This window comes from Marmota flaviventris, chromosome 2 (assembly GCF_047511675.1).
Source record: "Marmota flaviventris isolate mMarFla1 chromosome 2, mMarFla1.hap1, whole genome shotgun sequence".
In the NCBI taxonomy this organism is placed as follows: Eukaryota; Metazoa; Chordata; class Mammalia; order Rodentia; family Sciuridae; genus Marmota; species Marmota flaviventris.
In genome coordinates this window covers 178,928,992-178,950,216 of record NC_092499.1, presented here as the reverse complement: position 1 = coordinate 178,950,216, position 21,225 = coordinate 178,928,992, and the positions used below count along the sequence as shown (strand labels likewise).

Genomic DNA, 21,225 nt, shown 5'->3' with positions numbered 1-21,225 from the left:
CACCCTGCGCCCCCTCCCCCTGCCCCCAGCCCCTGGCTGAGCACAGCGACCTTTTCCACAGAGGCTCTGGACTGTTGCAGCAGCAGCTTCTTCTGAAGTTCCCCCTTTTTCCTTTGGGCCTCTTTGTACATTGACTGTTTGGTAAAGGTGTCTCTTGCCAGCCCGAATCTATCAAGGCTGAGAAGCATCTAGAAAGAAAAATAGGTCTCCCGGGTCACCATGAGGGCATTGATCAAGTGGATGATTAAAGAGCAGCCACCCGTGGCCTCCCACAGTAGGGAAAAATCCAGTGGAGTATCTGGTGGGTCCTGAGCCTTAGGACATGCGGATGGCTAGGGAATCAACATTTTAAGTGACTAGCAGTCTTGCTCTCTGGGACAGAGACTTGAGTTTGTCTTTGGAGAAGACCCTTCCTTTATCCTGGAAGTGATCACTCTGGTTAAAAGTGAGGCTCAAGGAACCCGAGGCCCCACTGCTCTAGAAGATTTAACTGCAGGGTAACCCTGAGCCTTCAAAGATGGCCTGAGTGTCTCACAGTATATAAAGTGTATGCATTTTAGCAAAAGTATGTCCCAACCGATCACGCTTGGGCTGGTCTACACTGCCCCATGCCTGGCAATGATCATGCACTTGGAGAAGGTGTGTTTCTCACCCAAGCCTCATCACCCAGGAGCTGGAATTAGGCCTTGATTATGGAAATGAACACAGTGGCTCCTCGAGCACCACATGAGAGATCCGTGTGCTCATCATGGGGATACTGTGGTCACTGCTACAAGCCCAAGGCCAGCCACTCCTGATGTCAAAAGAAGTAGCTCCTCCTGCTTTCTCCCTGTCCCCCCGAACAGAACAGTCATTCAACCTTGGAAGGGTCCATCCTGGGGCCAAGACAGCTCAGAGGAGGAAGGAAGTACTTGGCCTGCAACTCTGCTTCACCCCTTTGCAGGCTGGTCTGCAAGGAGGCAAGGCTTGCTAGAGCAGCCAGGGGGTCCGTGCTCACTCCTGGGCCGGGGCTGGGGGCTCAAGCTTGAGAACTGGCCCAGGATCTAATACCCAACTTCAGGTTGCCAGGGTTTTTTCCTGCAGGTCCTGACTCTCAGTCTTCAGACTCTTGAGCCTGGCCTGGCATTGCCCTGGAAGGCAGCAGGGTCTGTCCTGCCGCAGCACGGGGGATCAGATGCAGTAGGTCTGGGACAGGGAAGGACTCTGCTCTCTGGCCATCTCAAAACAAGTGGGCTAATGGTGAAGTCACCCTGAAAAGGTGCATCCAAATAAGAACACAAACACAACAAGAAAGACGCAGATGGCGGGCGCTTCTCCCACCTTGTAGGGCACAGGAATGTAGGATCTCTGGTGTCTTGGGAGCGAGGGGGAGAATGAGTGGCTCATCACAGGGGGTGCTGACACCAGATTCCGCCTCAGGTTGGCATTGGTTGTCACCCTGGAGGACTTTTGGGGCACCTTGTGTACCCACTTCTTTTGCTTCATGCAGGGTTTGTTGGAGTGCCTCTCAGCCAGGCACCCCTCAGTTAGCACCTGTGCCAGGGAGAAAACAGCCCTGAGGCTCTGCATCGTCTAGAGAGAAATCCAGGCGGGCACCACAGGGCCCTCCGGCACCCATGATTTGCTCTTAGAAACCTTGTCCCTTTAAAGACATCAGACCAAACCTCTAACCCCATCCCTGGGCCCACCACTGACACCATGAGTGCCCACAGGCAGGACACTGCTCCTGTGAGGAACTCAGTCTTCCCATCTATAAAATGGACTGTGAGTTCCAAATATTGTCATGGTTGTGCGTAATGTTAGGGACGTCCAGAGGATAAAACAGATTCAAAACTGAAGCAAAACCAAAAATATCCTGAGCTGTTCTTGGGGAAGCACCACCCAACTTGGCAGAGCTTTCAAGCACCCCTCCCCAAAACACTTGGGAAACCCAAGGAGGAAATAACCCCTAAAGTCCCTTCCAGCGTTAGTCTGCCAAGACATGGTAACTCTGACCACACAGGTTCCCCAATTCCCTCCCCAAGCCTGCTGAGCAGTCTATGCAACACCTAATAAGGACAGGAGCAGCACCAGCTCAGGGGCGGACTGCCCAAGTTTAGATCTACCCCTTGTGCGTTGTGTGGCCTCCAGAAAGGTGTGGACCCTCTCTGAGACTCACTTTTCTCTTCGGTCACATGAAGATAAACAGAAACTGCCATCTATCTGCGGCTCTCTGCCTCTCCAGAACAAGCTCCACCTCCCCTCTGCTTCCCAGGTGCCCCCTACCCTCCCTGTCCCCCACTGCTGCTGGCTGCCCTCAGCAGAGACAAGGGTGAGAGGCGAGCGTTCCCCCTGCCGCCACCATACCTTCTTGGGCTTCAAGGGCAAGGGGCTGAAGGATGCATTGAATCTCAGGACGGGCTTCATTGTGTTGACGTTCCAGAAGAGGATGTCCCCATTGTAGGAGGAGGTGCCGAGGAACTGGTGCTGGTACTTGGCCATGCTCAGGACATCCTCCGTGTGGAAGGTCTGCCAGTGGTAGCACAAGAGCACCGGCTTGGTCTTGTGGAACCTGTGCACGTGGCCAGAGGCAGGAGGGCCGAGAGCTCAGCCTTTAATGCTCTTTGGGGGAAACCTTGGCCTTTAGGATTTGGGGAGCCAACTCAGAGGAAGACATTCTCTGGTGTAGGCGCTGGCTGGAAGCCCAGCCCACCGACCTCATTTCCTAAGCATCTACTACATGCTTACTGTATAACAGCTGTCTTTGGGGCTTACAGATAGTCTTAATCCACCCCTGTTCAGATACCTGGCAAAGATTAAGGCTTAAAGGGGGAAATCATGACCCTACAAAGGCCCTCTGAAAAGGAAGGGCCTGTTCCTGGTGCTCCTACCCCCTGGAATGTGTGTTCTGCCCCAAGTACCTCAGATCACACCCCACCCAGACACCTCAGCTCAGCTATCCTGACACCCCCAAGTCAAAGCCATGTTTCTACCTCCCCCATAGAAACCTCGGCTTTCTTCTTTCACAGCACTCAGAACACTTCATAAATGAAATTATTTGATTTATAATGTTCATATTCCCCCAAATCCATAAGTTAACCCATAATCCTCAATGTGAGGGAATTTGGAGGCGATTTGGTCACAAGGGCAGAGCCCTTGTGAATGGGCTTGGTGTCCTTGTGAAATGAAGGCCCAGAGAAATACACTGCCCTTTCCACCATGTAAGGTGACCGTGAGAAGATGGCCACCTGGTAATGAGAAGTGGGCTCTCCTCAGACTCCAAATGAGCCAGTGCTTTCATCTAGGACTTCCCAACCTCCCAAACTATAAGAGATACATTGCCATTCCTTGTAGCCACCCACGGTACAGTATCCAGTTACAGCTGTCTGAGACGCCAAGACAAACTGGCACCAGAAGGAGCTGCTGCTGTGAAAACACCTGAGAACGCACGCACACATGGCTTGGGAACTGAAGAATTAGGCAGGGGTGGGAAGTGTCAAGGTGTATGCTAGAAAAAGCCCTCATGACCACACCTGGTCCATTAAGAGTGACTCTGATGAGGACACAGAAAAGAGCAGCATTATAAGGGGAAAAATAAATACACACACACACACACACACACACATATATATATATATATATATATTTTTTTTTTTTTTAACTGCAGTGCTGGGAATCAAATCCAGGGCCTCACACATACTAAGCATGTGCTCTATCCTGAGCTATACCCACAGCTCTCAATCTTTTTGAATATCTTAAGTGGGGATTGCAGATGTGGCTCAGTGACAGAACACCAGCCTAGCATATGTGAGGCCCCAGTACTAAAAAACACAAAAACCTCTAAGTGATCTTGAGCAGATCATTGGTAGAAATATGGATGATAAAGACCACTTTGATGAGGCCTCAGGAGGAAATGGGGACATGTGCCTAGAAACTGGAGGGAAAGCCCTCCTTTTTATAAAGCAGCAGAGCCTGGCTGAACTGTGCTTGCATTCTGGGGTTTGTGGCAGGTAGATCTTCTAAGAAACGCTAGAGCAGGCAGGGCCGGGGGTTTGATCCCCAGCAATCTCCCCCACCAAGGACATGAGGGAAGCCAAAATTCACAGCCTTTCCCTATTGACAGAAATAAGCAAGCTTGCTGGGATGTGTCAGAAGAGGAGATGGGAAAGGACCAGCCAGCTCAACAGAAGACAGGCAATTATTCTCCAAGACAATGGAAAAACGACCCCAAAGGTCGTTTTTCAAAGATTAGAACTGTTCCCCCACCACAGGTTCAGCAGAAGAAGGGTGGCCTCATCACATCACCCTCCACAGTCACCTCACCTCACAGGTTCCATCCTCCACTCTGGCACCATGCTCCTTGGCCACCCCATTTACAGCGTGGCCCATATACAGCAGAGCCAAGCGGGCCTGAATGTTCCCACCACCTGGATTTCAAAGGGCAAAGCCTTCCAGCAGAGTCACGGGCTCAGACTCCAGCCCCAGAGCCCCAGCCACGCAGAGAACCACTGCAGGAGCAGGCCCCAGAACAGAGCCACCAAGGCAGCAGGGCTACACAGTCATGGAGGCAGGCTGCCTGGAGACCAGGGGCCCAACCTCTACCTGGATGGCTGCCCAGTGAGTCTTGAAAGCAGGACCTCCACCCCAGTGGGCCTGGAGACGAGAATATTAAGCCAAAGAGGATTACTTAAAGTCTTAAGGTCTGAAGGAGTTTGTCCTAATGGGTTTTGGACTTGTTCATAATCTGCCACTCCTTTCTTCTCTCCTATTGCTCCGTTTCATCTGCTCCATGCCGGTCCCACGGTTGTATTTCAGAAGTACACTACAAGTTGGTATCACAGGTCACAGCTGAGGAAGTCTGGCCTCACCTTGAGTCTCATGCTGATTTAGATAATATTTAGATGGGGACTGAGCTTAGACTTTAAAGTTGATGCTGGAAAAAGTGCCACCTCATGGAACATGCCCCGTATACCCTCCCCACACACTAGTTGCATCCTTTGGGAAAGATATCAACACTGCGGGTAATAATCTAGCTCAGCCAACCAAGGAACCGATGTTGGGGGAACCCTGGGGCCAAAGAATTTATGCATGTGAGAGGACACAAATTTGGGGGAGCCAGAGGTGGAGTGCTGTAGACTGAACTTTGTCTTCTCCCCAATTCATATATTAAAATCTAATCCTTTATGTGAGGTATTAGGAGGCGGGGCCTGGGAAGGAGATGAGGTCGTGAGGGTGGAGCCCTAGGAATGGGATTAGGGCCCTTATAAGCCCCAGAGAGACCCCTCACCCTTCAACCTGGAACGGTTATATAACAAGAAGAGAGCTTTCTATGAACAAGGAGTGGGCCCCCCACCAGACAGCAACCTGCTGGCACCTTGAGAAAATAAGTGTGTCGTGTATAAGCCACCCCGGTCTACACTATTCTATTATAAAAACCCAGACAGACGGAGACACCCCCCCCCCCACTGAATGAAATGTTCCAGAAGAAGCAAGGTACTTGCTTCTTAGGATCACCCAGAACCTGGCAGGAGGCCTAGACATATCAGCCTCAATGAGTATCGAATGAAAAGGACAGTCGGGCAGATGGAGCGTGGCCCATTACCTACCATGGAGCTAGGACTGGAGGAACCCAGAGAGCAAGAACACCCAGCTGCCCTCCCCTCACTGCGCGTGCTGGCTACTCACGTGAAATTGGTGATTCTCTTACTCCACCCCGTCATGTAGTATGCTTTGTTCATATGGACAAGTCCACTAATCTGTTGAAGATGAAAGAAAATTAAAGCTCTAAAGCTCTTCAGAGAGCATGGCTCTGGACCCCAAATGTCTTCCTAAATGTGCCAGCAAGAAGTCAAAACTCTCAGTCATAAGGATTCCCTAGAGTTTTGCCAGCATGCATTTTTCAGAGTATTTTCACGTCCCATTATCTAATTTAATGGACCTAGACCATTGAACTTGACAGATTTAAAGGAAGCAGAGAGGGCAGGTACCCATGATCATTGTCTAGAGGGAGGGATGGAAACACACAAGTGACCTGGCTAAGGTCACTTACTGCTACTAAGTGACAGCATCTGGACCAGCATCCAAACCCCAGTCTTCTTGGCCAAGTATTCTTGCTGCGTTGGTTAAAGGACTGTGTTATAGGGCTCAAGTCCCATAGGGCTGGCTTTGCTCTATGTCACACCCACAGACTGTCCCTAAGACCTTGTCAAGTATTTCCAATTAAGGGTGAGTACAGTAACTCTGAATCCCATTCCCCCTTCCCAGCTAGAAATGCAATCCAAAACTCCGATATGTGAAATAAGAAGTGCTAACAAATTTAGAAAGTAAGGAGCACTTGTGGAAACTTAATAAAGACAGCCACTATTGCCTGTCTTTATTTGACGTAAGATGCCACAAGGCTCAGGCAGGTTGAGGACAGGAGTCTGCCCAGATGGTACGGCCTTTCAGGAACACATAAAACTCATGTTCCAGCGCCCAGGAGCTGCGGTTAGCTGCTTGAAGGCCCTGCCCTGGCTCTGCAACACACCAGACTGACCTCCACCTTGTCTGGGTTGGGAAAGGTCAGGAGGCATTCCCCGCTGTTGTAGTTCCACATCTTCATGGTGCCATCTCGCAAACCTGTGAGCAGACACCGCTCGGACTCGTCCAGGGCCATGGAGGTCAGCTCCACAAAATGTGTGCCAGACACAGAGAAATCCACCATCTTTGTGCCGGTGAACAGCTCCCACACGCACACGGTGCCATGCAGGCAGCCACTCACCACCTGTGGGGGAACACAGCACCAGGACAGCAGTGCCTCCATGCCAGGGCCTCCAACCTGTGCTGCCCCAGCACTCCGCGCACCCAGAGATCAGGCTCCAGGGCCCTCCTGCTGCAGGGCAAACCATGCCTCCAGTCAGTGCCAGCTCCCACGCTACAGCCTTCCTCAGCTCTTACTTTAGAAGGTAAAGTCTCCTTAACTCAGAATCTATCCAGAAAAAAGTAATCTTCGATTCAGGAAAAAAAAAAAAAATGTTGGCTGAAGCATCATTATCCTGATGAAAAGAAAGAAGAAGGTAAAGAAAGGAAGAATATCCTAACTTATACTAACTGGACCCTCTGTGGAGAGTAGAGGATGGTCATGCCGCTCCAGGGCTTACTGCTGCAACGACTGTCACCACGCAGCAGAAGCAGGTGAAGCTATTTCAGACCCGCCCTCCCACTGAACATCTAGAGAAGCCTGGAGTTACTTAAAGACAAAGCAGGAACTATTCGACAGCACTGAAGAGCCTGAGGCACGAGAGGTGAAGGAAGCTAGTGTGGGTCTTGTGCAGAAAAACACCCCCATAGCAGATGCAGCTGCCCCGGCTCGAGGGCCCAGGCTGGCAAGAGCAGGGTGGGTGAGGCCCTGGCATCCTTTTCTGTTCCCGTTTCTCATTAAGGATTCCTTGTGCCCAGCCTCTCTGGGCCCAGAGATCTCTACTCAGGCCCAGGGTGCTGCCCACTACCTGGGTCTTCCCCTGCCCACTTCCTACAATAAATAGAGCCAAACAACTAGCGCCCTGGAACAAGAGCCATGCTGGGAGCCCCAAAGAGCACCCCACAGCCAGCGTTCCAGCTGACTCATGTAGAGAGGCCTCGGGCAGCCAGCCCATGGCCCAGGGTACCAGTTGGTGCCGTTCAAACCTCATCTCATGGCCATCCTTCTGCAGGGCTGCTGCCTGCTCCTCAAATGCACCCCCGGGCACATGGCGAGTTCTGGGTCCTGCCCCATGTCACCTGGCCCTCCCACCAGCCTTGGAGGTAAGTCCTGATCACTTACCTGCTTAAAGATCTTGCTGTAAAGGACATTGCACACGGCTGCACTGTGAGTTGACAGCTTTCCTGTTTTCATAGGCTGCTGGCACTCCAAATAGCCATTTAAGATCCCAATCTGCAGGTGAGGAAAGTCAGAGGGGCTCTGCCTTCAGTGAGATGGGCCCTCAGTGACTGGCCCCGGGGAGATGGCTCCCATAAATCACTCCATCAAGATGTCTAGATGGCACCCAGTGAGGCTCCTGGGCCACTCTCCCTACTCCAGGGCTTCCATTCCCAGAGCTAGGCCTCTCAAACCCTAGTGTCCCTAGAACCCCAAGGCAGAAGTCCAAGGTCCCTCTCTCCTTATCATTTCTGAGAGGCTAAATCCTCTATCAGGGTTCCCTTCTCAAGGGAGTGTCTTATTCATATATTCTCAGCTCTTGACAAAGAACTGGAGGTTAACCATGTTTGACGACTAAAAGGAACCTGGAAGATCTAACTTGACAGAGGTCAACAGCTGGTCCAGCACTCAGCAAGATATGGAGGAACCCACAATCCTCCTTCAAAATCTGCTATGTGGGGAGAGGCAACAAAGGCACAAGAGGACATGTGCATCTTCTGCTAGAGTGGCCCAGCCAACAGAGGGCACGAGGACTCGGTGAAGCTCCACCGCGAATGATGTCCTCTTCTCCTTCCTAGTCAGGACTGCCCCGCCTACTGGCTGCTGGTTACTCCCACAGCCCCAACTGGTCCCAGGCCCCACCACCACTCTGGCCAGTCCACCTTCATGCTTGTCCCTCAGGAGCAGGACCTGTTGCAGGTACCAGTGTGGTCACCACTCACAGGGTCTTCCTGTCATCCCGAGGACCTCTCCTTCAGAATCTTGCTTGGGCCCAGCCCCGCCTTCCTAATGTTCATGATTTAGTAGGAAAAACAGTCCTGCAACCGTGATGGGCCAAGGGGACTCAGGAAGGACTCCTGACCCCACCTGGGGCAAGCAGTTCCAGAAGGAGAGCCCAAGGGATGCGGGGGTGGGGGTGAGCGGAGGTAGCGGTGGCAGAGAGGAAGGCAGGCCAGGGCCCAGACGCTGCCTTCCATGGAGGCCTGAGAGCAGGAGCCTCATAGGCCAGGCTGGAGGCCAGCAGCTTCAGCAGTCTCAAGATTGCTGTTAAGGATGTGACAGACTCTTGGGTGTCCCTAGCTGATGTGCCCCCTCTGCCCGTGGCCATGAGTCCCTCCCTCCCTCCCTCCCGGGACAACACTCACGGAATAGGTGCTGCAGATGAGGGTGTTGTTGGTCTCGTGGAAGCAGGCGCTGGTGATGGGGCAGTTCCCCAGGGCAAACAGCTTCCCGCAGAAGGACTGCAGGCAGATGTAGTCCTGCATGTCCCACACGCGGATGTTCTGGGTGGGAAACAGGCAAATGGTGGGGGATCCTCAGGGACACGTTACCCAAGCACCCCTAACACACATGCACTGCGTTAAGTGTCTGTGCTGGTGACAACCCTGCACTGGTGACAACCCTGCACTGTCTACACTTATGCTCCAATAGCCCAGCCACAGGTGAGTGACAGCAGAACACAGCTCCATCCCAGGGCTTTCCCTTAGGCCTCTACCCTGCAGAACACCCCCACCCAGACCCCCACCAGCTCCCACTTCAGCCTCACTCATGAAAAGCCAGCCTAGGACACAGTCAGAGTAGGTAAAAACTTAATTGCCAAATGGCCTGTGTGTCCCCAAAGTAGCCCCAGTGCAGTCATCCTGGGTTGAGGAAAGTTCCTTAGAGAGGCCCCATGTTAGTCCCCCCAGGACTCAGAGCCACCTCAGAGAGCTACACAAGGATGGACTTAGAATCAACCAGACCAGTGCACGCCCCAGCTCTTCCCATGGCTGTCACAAGGATGTCAGCTGGCCCATCTCCATCACCCACCCCGCACCTCAGATCCCTCACCAGAGGTGAGGATACCAGTTTGCTGGTGTTAGGAGAGTCCCCTAGCAGCCTGAGTGAGGACATGTTGGGAAGGGTGGCCCAGTGACCCAAGGCTCTGAAAATTCTCCATCTGCTGAGCCAGAAAACTCAAATTGTTTCCTGAAGGAGACCCTGGGAGCCGTGGGCCTCCTCCGCATGTTGGCCAGGATGCCGGAGCAGCAAGAAGGAGGCGCAGCATCCTGAACTAACAGCTGCCCCTGAGCAAAGTGATGCCCCTCACCCCAGGCACTGAGGAAGGTCAAGTCAGGGCTGACAGCCAGGGCGACCAAGGAGGGGGTCACTGGGACAGCTGAGGCGTGCAGATGTGGGTGGGGCAGGGACCAGCAGGGACAGGACTCAGATGTCTCATGCACCTACTGTGTGCCAGATGCTGCCTGCTCTCTTACTACCTGTTCTCCTCTAAACCATTCAAGAGCCAGCCTATTGATGAGGAAACTGGCTTTCTTTCAGGTAAAGAAGCCAGACTGGGCTACATGGGAACCCTGCTCTGGTGGACTGATGTGAGCTGGGATCAGGACTCTACTGGGCACTGTCGAAAATCTTCATGGTGATGCCAGGCACCTCTCTGTAGGCCTTTGGCTGAGGAGGGACGTTACCCTGTTCCTCTAGGCCTCAGATGCCTCCCAGCATGGGTCCCCTGGGCTGGCTGAGCCAGATTACTACCCCAGCATCAGTGTCTTTCTCCAAGAAACGGAACTGAGAGCAGCACCTTGTCCCTGGAGATGCTGATGAGGATGCTGCTATTCTTGCTGTTTATGAGGAGGTGCATCACGGAGGTCTGATGTCCCTTCATCACCCACACAGGCTTTTTGGAGAATAAGGGGTTCCACAGGTAGATGTGGGAGTCATAGCCACCAGTCGCTGGGGTAGAGAAATGAGTACCAGGCCCCTGGGCCTGCACTGGATGTACAAGGCCCAGCGCCAGCCCTCGGATGCCCACCAGGCTTGCCAGATGCAGAGAGGATCCCTGCAACCCACCACCGCCCCTCCTGCCCCATCCTCCCACACCTGCCCACCAGAGCCTTCCTCATTACACCGCCTTCTGGTGCCCATGAGTGCTGACAAGAGCAGCAGGAGAGAAGCCCTGTGGGAGGCCGGATGCTGGACCAACAGCTTATGGGGGACAGGAAGATGACTCACCCAGGAAGTTCCTGTCTGAGCAGTAATCAAAGCAAAGAACTCCTTTTCTTAAACTCAGCACTGTGAACCTACAACATGGAAGGGGTAAGGGCTGCAGGGCAGGGAACAGCAGCCTCAGGGGCCTCTGAGGGAGCTGAGGCAAGGGCTCCTGGGAGGCCTGGGAAAGGCACCACCTCTCCAACCAGAGAGAAGAGCGCCCTAGAAGCTGCCCAGAGCTGAGCATTGTGGGCAAAACAAATGCCAGACCAACAGTTCATGGAGGAAGCACTCACCTCCATGAACTGTTGGCTCCAAAGGAGGAGGAGCGCCTGGCATTTGTAAAGTGTTTTGCCTCGCGTCAAGGGCAAACTTGACATGATTTTCACATCAACCAAACTGGGACAGGTATCTTCCGAGCCAGGACACAAATCAAAAAAGTGAGGGCTCCCAGGTCCAGAGAGTGTCCTGACCTGGCTGCCCTCCAATACGCTGGTCCTTCTTATGGGTCACCTGGACCCCACACACAACCATGAAGAGTGTCACTGGCCCTGAGCCAGAGACAAAGACCCTAAAAGGAGACGCTAAGGAACTTTCCCAAGGTCACACAGGTAACAAATTGGCGTGGGGTAGAGGACTTAGCCCCAGGCTGAGTGGGTACAGCAAGAAGTGGCCGAGATCAGCACGAAAGAAAAAGGCTTGGAGAGCCAGAGAACCCAGACAGGAGTTCCAGGACAGTTAGGCCCTCACACGTTGCTCTGTGCCTCTGCCCACGCGGCTTCCTCTTGCCCACACCCATCCTGCCTGCCAGATCCTTCTACCGGATGTTCCCTTAAAAACCCAGTTTGAAGAGCCCTGTCATAAAGCGCCCTAGCCTTCTCCATTGAACTGGCCCACCTGGGAGTCACCTCAGATGACACAATGGCTTCCGTCATCCCATCAGGCCAAATCCTCCCTGCCCACTGCCCACGGTGACATGCCTCTGCCCAGCTCAGGTGCCTTCACCTTTGTGTCAGTCCCAGCTGGTTTCTTAACCTTTGGTCTTGCTCCCCCTCAAACCCTCCCTTCGTGTCAACAGCCACAGGATTCCTCCAAAAATCAAAGCTTCAAGAAGAACATATGGAAGTGCGTGTATTTCATTTATGGTCGAGTCATATTCACTGCCCTCCTCCATGTATTTTTTTTTAATTTTACTTTTTTATTTCATTTTCCATTCTAATTTGGGGTTTATTTATTTATTTATTCTAAATAGGTATATATGACAGCAGAATGCATTTGATCCATGCATTTTTCTTTGTACTGGGGATGGAGTGCAGGGGTACTTAGCCACTGAGCCACATCCCCAGCATGTTTATATTTTATTTAGAGACAGGGTCTCTCTGAGTTGCCTCAGCAACTTTGAACTCATGATCCTCCTGCCTCAGCCTCCCTAGCCACTAGGATTACAGGCACGTGCCACCACACCTGGCCCTCCATGCATTTATATGCAGAGAAAATATTCTGGAAGAAGAGTCACCAATGGTTAGCAGGAACAATCCAGGCTGATCCGCTCGCACATTCAACAAACGTTTGCCAGCTCCATCTCCTTGCCAGGTTCCAGAGGCATCGCTACGATGCCCCTGCCACATGGAGCTTCCCTTCTGGGGGAAATAGCAGCAAGGACATAGAGACAGGGAGAGGAACAGTGACAAATTGTGGCAAGTCCTGCAAGGGAAACAAGGAGGTGGCTTTGACAAAGGGAAACTGAGGCAGATTAATTTTGAAAACCTCTCGAGGAGGGTACAGAGAAGCTGAGACGGAGGAGAAGGAACTGGCCACAGGAGCACTGGGGGGGAGGACGAGGCCTTGCAAGTGCAAGGCCACGGGGCTGGCATGAGGGGCCCAGGAGGAGAGGGCACGAGAGGACAGCTAGAGGAGGCAGGTCTACACCACTGAAGGCTCCAGGAGGACCCCTGCTGAGACCTGCAGATGACCGCAGGCAGGGACAGTGGCCAGAGGGCATGCAGTGGGGCTGCTAAGAAGGCAAGCAGCTTGGGTGCAAGATGACAGTGGCCTCAACGAAAGGGAGGTGTTGTGGGTCCATCCACCCTCTAGACAATGGCTCCTGACCCACCCTTCAACCTCGCTGCTCCTACCCCAGCTTCACTTCTGGCCCTAACCACCCAAAGAGCGCAGAGATCAGCTATGGGAAGTCGGACCCGCAGGCCCACTCCTTGGAAGTCGAGGCCGACTCTAGACGAAGAGTCTGGGGCCACAGACAATGGCACATGCCTATTATCCCAGCAACTGGGGAGGCTAAGACAGGAGGATCACAATTTTGAGGCCAGCCTTAGCAACCTGGCAAGACCCCACCTCAAAATAAAAATAAAAATGGCTAGGGACATTAGTTCAGTGGTAGAGTAGCTCAGTGGTAGAGGGCCCCCTAAGTTCAATTACAAGGAGAAGGAAGGGGAGGAGGAGGCAGAGGAAAAGGAGGAAGAGTTTAGGTTGGCAATGCCTGACCCAACCTTCAGAGGCCATACACCAAGACAGCGTCTTCAAAAATGGGAGACCAGAAAGTGGTCAATGGTGCCCCCTGCTGCCCAGGGCACTGTACTGCATTCAGACAAGAAGGTGTCTTGGGAGTGTGTATGTCTAAATATACTCTCCAGCCTAACCCTGCCCCTGCCAAATTTATACACTCCAATCCCTCCATCTCTACCCATGACCAACTCCAGGGTCATCCCGTGGCCTGAACCACTGCAACAGCCTCCTCACTTATGTTCCCACCTGCATTCCTGCCCGAGCATGTCCAACACATGCCTCAGACCACACTGTTCCTCTGCTCAAAACCACAGGAGAACTCTGCTTACATCTGATTCCAAATAATCATAAAGATATCTTCTGAGACACCTGGACTAAGTACTACGTGATGATAAAGAGGAGTGCTACGGGTTTCTATTCTGTGTATGTTTGAAAGTTTTCATAATAAAAACAACAAGAAAGCAGGAGCGCGCCAGGCAGAGGAGAACAAGGCAAAGGCCTGAGGCGGGGCGCTCCTGAACCTCAAGGGGCCAGTGGAGCTGGAGCTGAGGGGAAGAGGGGCGCTCAGGAAGGCAGCAGGGCCATCCACGGAGGCCCACATGCCATGGTAGGGGGACCCGCTGATATCATCCAGGCCTTAGAGCTCCCCAAAAACAAGAAGTCGAGCGAAACAGGTATCAGGGACATGGTAGAGCAGCAGAACAGAGGCAGAGACCATTCAGCCACCAGGGCCAAGCAACGCCCCACCACCCCGCCCTGCTCAAAGCACGGAGCCAAGACAGAGCCCCCCAACACACACACACACACACACCAGACATTCGCAGGGCCCCTCCCACCTGGGGTGAGCCCACGACTTGGTTAAGAGTGAGCACAGTTTGGGGGACTAAAAGGTACTGGACTGAACAGCAGCCTGAGATCAAGCTCTGGCTCAAACGAGCAAAGACAGTCACTTGTCTTCAGCACCTCCCTGAACCTCGGGCTCCTGTCTGGAAAGTGAAGAGGCCACCCAAGGAGCCCTGTGACCTCAGGACTGGATTTTTCCTGAGAAACAACCAGCAGAAAGTAACAGTGAGGGCCTACATGGCCCTTAGCACCGTGTCACACCCTGCGACTCCCCAACAAGGACCTCCAATCTCTTTTATTTCCCCAAAAGACATGCCTGGGGCACAGACCATCGTGCAGGCTGCTCAGGAGCCCAGCATCACAGAGCCCAGGACTCGAGGGGAAGTCTGTGGGGGCAGGAGAAACCAGCCAAGGAGCGCCACAGGAGGGAACCCTCGAGATGTGCCACACAGCAGAAGGAAGGTGTGAGCCAAAATGACAATGGCAGGCTTCTGCCAACAATGCGACCATGGGGACAAGGGGAATCCCACGGGACTCCAACCATATTTATAACACTTTGATTCTGACATAGATATGCATTTAATATACACTTGTGCAACTAATAACTGATTTTTAGTTTTGGTTTGGGTTCAGGAGATTTAACCCATGGGCAATTTACCATTAAGCCATATCTCTAGCCCTTTTTATTTTTTATTTTGAGACAGGATATTACTAAATTGCTGAGATTGGCCTTGAACTTGCTATCCTCCTGTCTCATCCTCTGGAGCCGAGCCCTGGGATTACAGACATGAGCCACTGTGCCTGGCTAGATTTTTTTTTTTTTTTAAAGGAAAGGTGGGACTGGGGGTTTCACTCGGTGGTAGAGCACTTGTTTAGCATGCTCAAGGCCCTGAGTTTGATTCCCAGTACCATAAAAAAAAACAAATTTCCTCAGGGTTAGAGGAATCTAGAATGAAAAAAATGATTGGAATCATCTCTGAACAATAAATGCTACCAGTTGTTGAACACTTTCCACGTGCAGCATTATTCCCTCAAGGAATCCTTGAGATATTCATTAAGTTAAGGTAAGTGCTTTCCTTAACTCATTTTACAGATAAGCAAACTGAGGGTCACAGAGTTGAACCAATTCATATTCATATTCACTCCTTCCTTCAGGAATGGTCTTGATGGGCACAGTGGCATACACCAGTAACCCCAGCAACTTGGGAGGCTGAGATAGGAGGATTGCAAGTTTGAGCCAGCCTTAGCAACATAGTGATGCCTTCAGCAACTTAGTGAGACCGTTTAAAATTTAAAAAAAAAAAAAAGGTAGTGGGGATGCTGCTCAGTGGCTAAGTGCCCCTGGGTTAAATCCCCAGTACAGGAATGAAGGAGGGGAGAAAGGGAGGGAAAGAAGGAGCTGTTGGCTTCTGTGCTGAGCTGTGGCTAGAAGAACCCTATCACATTCTTAGCACTGGTGTGGAGGCTGGAGCAATAACTGAAACCAGACTCCAGAGTGTGCACTCTAATTCCTGACCTATGTCAGCCCATAGGACACACACTGCCTGCGCCTAGGCATGGTGTGATCCTCAGGACACTGCCCTGCTCACGGAGATGCCACTAGCACAGAGGTGAGTCCTCTCTGGCAGGGACATCACATGGCTGATGTGAACCCACCCACCGAGGCCCACTCACTGCCCACCTCCCTCTCAGCCATGCTGCCTCGGCCTGGAAAGGTGCTCTTTACCTGGGTTTCTCAAGGTCTTTGGCTGGCAACACTGTCAGCACCAGAGAGGACTTCTCAACGGCCGAACAGGAGACCACGAGGTTCAGATCGGAAATGAACTTGACCTTCTGACACCAGTTGGGATGGAGAGCCTGGGGAAGAGAGCCGCCCTCGTGGGAGACCCTCCAGAGGACAGCTGCATTCCAGGCCCAGCCCCTGGAACATGGCCAGGGTGAGGGGCTGGAGGGGCCTGGAGATGATGGAGCCTAACGAAGTGACCATGGCTTGAACAAATTGAAGTGGCCCAAAGTCCTAGCCCAGGTCCAGTGATCAGGAAAGTGTAGCCATCCCTTGTCTCAGAAAATGCTTAAAGGCATTTCATTTGAACATTTGCTTTGTCCGTGAAAGGACCCATGAGGTTGGGCCTGTGCAAGTGTCATTCTCCCAAGGGGAGAATGGATGGAGTCATCCTCCACAGGAAGCGCCCACTGCGTGGACCTGTCCCTCTGGCCCACTGCCACCCTCTAAGTTTGTCAGACAAGTTCATGGGAGCCTGGGAGGTAAGGACAACCTGTGGCAGCCTTAACAAGAAAAGGAACACAAGTGGGCTGGCTGGCCTCTGACTTCCCCAGCTTGGGATCTGTGACCTCGACCAGAGCTTGGCCTCCCCAGCTGGAGACTTTCCTGTCTGCAACAAGAATGGAGGAGAGGAAAGAATGGAGGCGGGTGGGAGAGATGGGACCATCCAACACTCATTCAGTGCCTTCTGTGTGCAAGGCACCAAGCCAGGTTTTCCAGTCTCACCAAGTGTCCGTCACAAGGAGGCACTAATCCAAGGCACTGAATGAGACCTGGGACATTAAGCAACTTGGAGGAAAAACCAAGCCCCAAAAGAGATTCCCACTGGAAGATGAAAAAGGAGATGACACAAAAACAAAATATTAAAAATAAATAAATAAATCAATAAAAAGGAGATGAGGTCGTAGGTGCCTCCTCCTACGAAAGTCACAGAGCCCACGCAGAAACATTCGGGAGCCTTCGACCACCCCACTCAGGCTTACCTTAAGGCTCTCATTCACTCATTTGTTCAACAGATGTGCTGGGAGCCCACTGTTGGAGGCACTAGAGATGGACCGGAGAGCACAACACACAAAGTCCCTGTCCTCAAGGAGCTGTCAATCTTGTGAGGATCACAGGGCAACAATAATGGGTGGACAATACAAAGTTGGAAGTGGAAAGTACAGGGTGAAGGGAGAAAAGACAGAGGAGGCAGCAGGTTATCCTGGGAAACAAGTGGTAAACAGGAACCTAGGGGAACAGCACTGCAGTTGGAAGGGATGTCATGTGCCAAGGCCCTGTGGTAGGAAAGGGCTTGGGGGTATTTTGGGAGGGGAGAGCAAGGGAGCCTATGTCTCTGCAGCACAGTAAATGAGAAAAAAGGTAGAAAACAAGACCTAAAGCAAGTCAGGGGCCTCATGTCCTGATGCTTGTGGTAAGGACTTGAGAAGTTGTTTCAAATGTGATAGAAGCTACTGGAGTAACACGACAGTCATTCTAATGAATAATTCCTGTGACTGCCAAAAGGAGAAAAAGCTGCATAGAGAAAGGAGTGGGGAAGCCAGCTAGACACGCTGTAGGACTCCAGAAGACAGGGATGTCTGCAGGGCCAGGCCACAGCAGCAGCAGCAGCAACAGCAGCAGCGGGAACGCCTGGCCTCGCTGGGACCCATGCATATCATGCAGATGGAACCCACGGCCTCCAACAACTGCCTTGGCTCTGGTTCTAGGGCCCGATCCCTAGAGCTAAGACTGGACCCGGGAGGTGAATCTACTTTCTGCATTTACTTTTGGGTGGTGTGTGTATTGGACATTCACCATGGTCACTGGCCAAGAAGGTACAACTTACCCTCAGCTGGTAACTTCTGTATACAGCAGACTTCTCAGTTAAGAGTTTTGGCATGGAAACCTTGATCCAGTGATCTGATGGGGGGAAAACTGAGGTCCACACTAGCTTCCCTCTTTGCCAGCCATGCAGACTCTCAGATGATGTCTGGAGTTGACTGTCAACTCCTTGCTTCTCAAAGGTCTTTTCAGCCGAATGCGCATGGAGCCTCACTGTGACTTGAGAGGTTAGTGGGTGCCACCACTCAGGCGGCTCACAGCTGAGAGGCCAGGGCCCACATTCTCCCTCAGTGCTGTGTCCTAAACAAGCCACCTCACTACAGAGCTCCAATTTTTCTCCCCAGTGGAAACAAATGGAGATTCTAGACTCCCCTCGTCCTGAAATGTCATTCTTGGGGGATTTGCCACCAAACCCCTTGTTCAGAAAGCTCAAGTTCCAAGTAGAGGTTGCACCCATGCATCATAAAACGAGCAACTCTGATGAGCAGGTACTGCCGCAGCACAGCCCTGCCCTTGTGAACCTCCCGGCCACCAAACACCCAGGGGCAGCAGCTAATGAACCTCCAGGGAAAGCGAGCTGGACACAGATGGGTGGGCCAGGGGACACACACAGGCCACCCTCAGGGGCAATTTAAGGAAGTAGGTTGGAAACGCCTGACACTCTGGCCTTGGGTCTGATGGCAACTGCCAGGGAATGCGGAGGAAAGAGGCTGCGGGGGAAGGGGGGGTGTTAGGCCATGCATCTCACTGCTGCTCACCAGCTCTACCTTGAGGGCGGAAACAAGTGTGCTAGGAAGTCCCAAAGTCGGTCGGACACTGCTCAAGGGGCAGGGCTGGTGTCCTGGATGGAGGGGGGTCAGGGTCCCTGTGGCTGGGACCCCTGGTGGCCTGCCTAGGCTCTTCTAAATGGATACGAAGTGGCCCAGAAACCCCAGCTCAGCCCCAGGTCCCATGGCTGCTGGGGATCTGGAACTCCTTGGCAGAGAAGTTCCAAATGGCATCCTTAAGCAGTTTAGGACATGGCCCAGCAAATGGTTAAAAGTGTAGTCTCTGGCAGGTGCCCTGGCTTCAGACCTCAGACACCATTCAACAGCTGCGCACCGAGTGGCTCCAGCCCACCAACGCTCCTTCATTAACTCCCTCGGGGCAGTAGGTGGAGACTGAGGGAGGTGACACACAGGCACCCTGCATGCAGCTGCTCAAAAGTGGCAACCACACTCACTCACGTTCCTGCCCAGCCAGGAGTCCTCCGGGCCCACCAGAGGCCACCTCTAGGGCCCCTCCACCACACCCCCACCCACCCAAAGGCAGCTCAAGGCCAAGGAGAGCAGAAGCCACCTCACAATCATCCAAGGAAGTTCCACTACCCTGGCCTCAGAAGGCAGGAGGGACTTCCTCAGGTCATACCCAGCATGTTCCCTTCTTCCTGGGTAAGGAGTGTCCTGCAGCCCCTGGTCCTCACCTGCACAAGATCTGCCTGCAAAAGGATGGACCTCTTCTCAGCCCCTGGTCTTCTGCTGTTGCTCCCCCACCACTCCCTCTCCCATAGGCCACTCAGCCCAGTACCCACTGGTGCCTTGGCCACCTCCCCAGAGGTCCACAGCATGGAATGGGAAGAGCACCCCAGGGCCAGGGCCAGCTCAGGACCCACTTCAACCCACTCCCAACCTCTGCCCCATTCCTGTGCATCTGAGCTACCCCATTTGGAGAGTCTGGGGAGGATGTGGGGGTTGAACAGTCCGGTGGTCACACTGTCAGAGATGAAGACAATAACATTGCCCTTGGTGTCCCCATAGCAGAACACGCCTCTGTGATAGTCAGACCTAAGGAAAGATGGGGACAGAACAGGCTGTGGATCCTCCTGTCCTTCACCCACCTGCCTCCCACAGCTCCCTCCACCTCGGGATCCGGGGCAGTTCCAACCAACTTCCCCAACCTTGCCCAGTGGCCCAGATCCAGACTGATACTCAATGAGAATTTGGTATTTTGTTTCAACCAAAACAAATTAATCCCTAGTCTTCCAACTCTCGTTATCAAGCCACCCCTCCCTATAGACTATGATGTTCCCAGAGTCCTCAGCTACAGTGGGACCAGCCTCTGCCAGGGTTTGACAGCTGACTGGACAGGAGAGGGATAGGGAGAGAAGCAACGACAACTCCAAGGTCAGAGTGACCATAAAGGCCACCCCAGGGGAAAAGCAGCTTGAGGGAAAGAGGATACAGGGCCTCAAACCAGTGGAGTGAGGATCTTTCCAGAGTGTCTACAGGGAGGTGTTCTGAGACCCCAGCCCCAGCCCCTCCTGTGATATGGCACCTGCCCAGACCCTTCTCCCATCTTCTGTGGGACTCACCAGTAGTTCATGGCCAAGACACAGCAGTCCAGATCAATAAAGGTGAAGGTCCGGACACATTTATGGTCACTAATATCAAACAACTCTGGGGAAGAGACAGAAGAGCAGGAAAAGGCACATATGGAACTGAAACCCCTTCAGTATCCCTGTGACAACCAGAGGCAGCCAATCAGAGTAAAGTCACCAAGCCAGGGCTTCCCACTGCGGCTAGATTGAATCTCCAGAGCCCACCATAGTGGCAAGGGCTTGTAGGACAGCCCGTGGGCCTCTGCACTCCATCCACATCCTGCCTGGCCACCACTCCTGCCTCTGTCCTGACCCCCGCCTGCCACCCCAGCCCTGGCCTACCAGGCTCCAGCCACACGCTCACCCCACCCCAGGCCTTCCCCACTGTTCCCTCCACCCGGAACGCTCCCGGGACTCCTTCAAGACCTACTCAAATGTCCTCTCAGAAAGGTCGTTCCCTGGACCCAGGCCTTATCGATTCCCTCATGGCACCTATCTCAACATCTAATTTGTTTGGGTCTTAGGGTCTGTCTCTCCTCTGCAGTGTGGCACCCACAGTGCCCAGCACAGCACCTAGGCTCTGAGGAATCTGCCAACAACAGCTGTGACAAGCAAATGCAGGGAAATGCTGAGCCCTGGGCTCTGCCGGCAGCGGGGTGCCTCTGCCCCTTGGCTCAGCTGGTCACTTGCTCTGTCCATCCCTGCACTGCAGGGACAGGGAGACCCACTTCCTCACCACCCTGCCACTCCCTCCTCAGGACCAGGGCCCAGCCCCACACGTCCCACCACTGAAACCCCGGACGGGTCCGAGGCCAGGTAAGCAGACTCCGCACAGGTGCACTAGGATAGAGAAGAGACGGCTTCTTGCCATCTCGCCCCTTCTTTTACCCACCTGAACCAGCCCTTCCAGACTAATTTTTTGAAAACACTATTTTCATTCTGTTCAAAACCCTTCAAAGGGGTGGGTCCTCACACCCAGCTGCTTCAAACCTCAAAACCCTTCTCAAAAAAGTCCAGCTGCTTCCAACAGATGGG

General features: G+C 53.0%; 1 protein-coding gene across 1 annotated transcript in view; it reads right to left on the bottom strand.

The window, feature by feature from the left end:
• Positions 1-21,225, bottom strand: part of Efcab8 (EF-hand calcium binding domain 8) — a 66,728-nt gene that overhangs the window by 22,728 nt on the left and 22,775 nt on the right. Inside the window, exons 8-20 of the mRNA XM_071607433.1 lie at positions 20,185-20,269; positions 19,533-19,657; positions 17,839-17,912; positions 15,954-16,084; positions 10,886-10,953; positions 10,455-10,606; positions 9,022-9,159; positions 7,781-7,891; positions 6,515-6,742; positions 5,665-5,735; positions 2,347-2,551; positions 1,321-1,533; positions 51-188 (exon numbers count right to left, since the gene is read on the bottom strand). Coding sequence (XP_071463534.1) covers positions 51-188; positions 1,321-1,533; positions 2,347-2,551; positions 5,665-5,735; positions 6,515-6,742; positions 7,781-7,891; positions 9,022-9,159; positions 10,455-10,606; positions 10,886-10,953; positions 15,954-16,084; positions 17,839-17,912; positions 19,533-19,657; positions 20,185-20,269 — 1,739 coding nt within the window. The remainder of the gene's footprint in view (positions 1-50; positions 189-1,320; positions 1,534-2,346; positions 2,552-5,664; positions 5,736-6,514; positions 6,743-7,780; positions 7,892-9,021; positions 9,160-10,454; positions 10,607-10,885; positions 10,954-15,953; positions 16,085-17,838; positions 17,913-19,532; positions 19,658-20,184; positions 20,270-21,225) is intronic.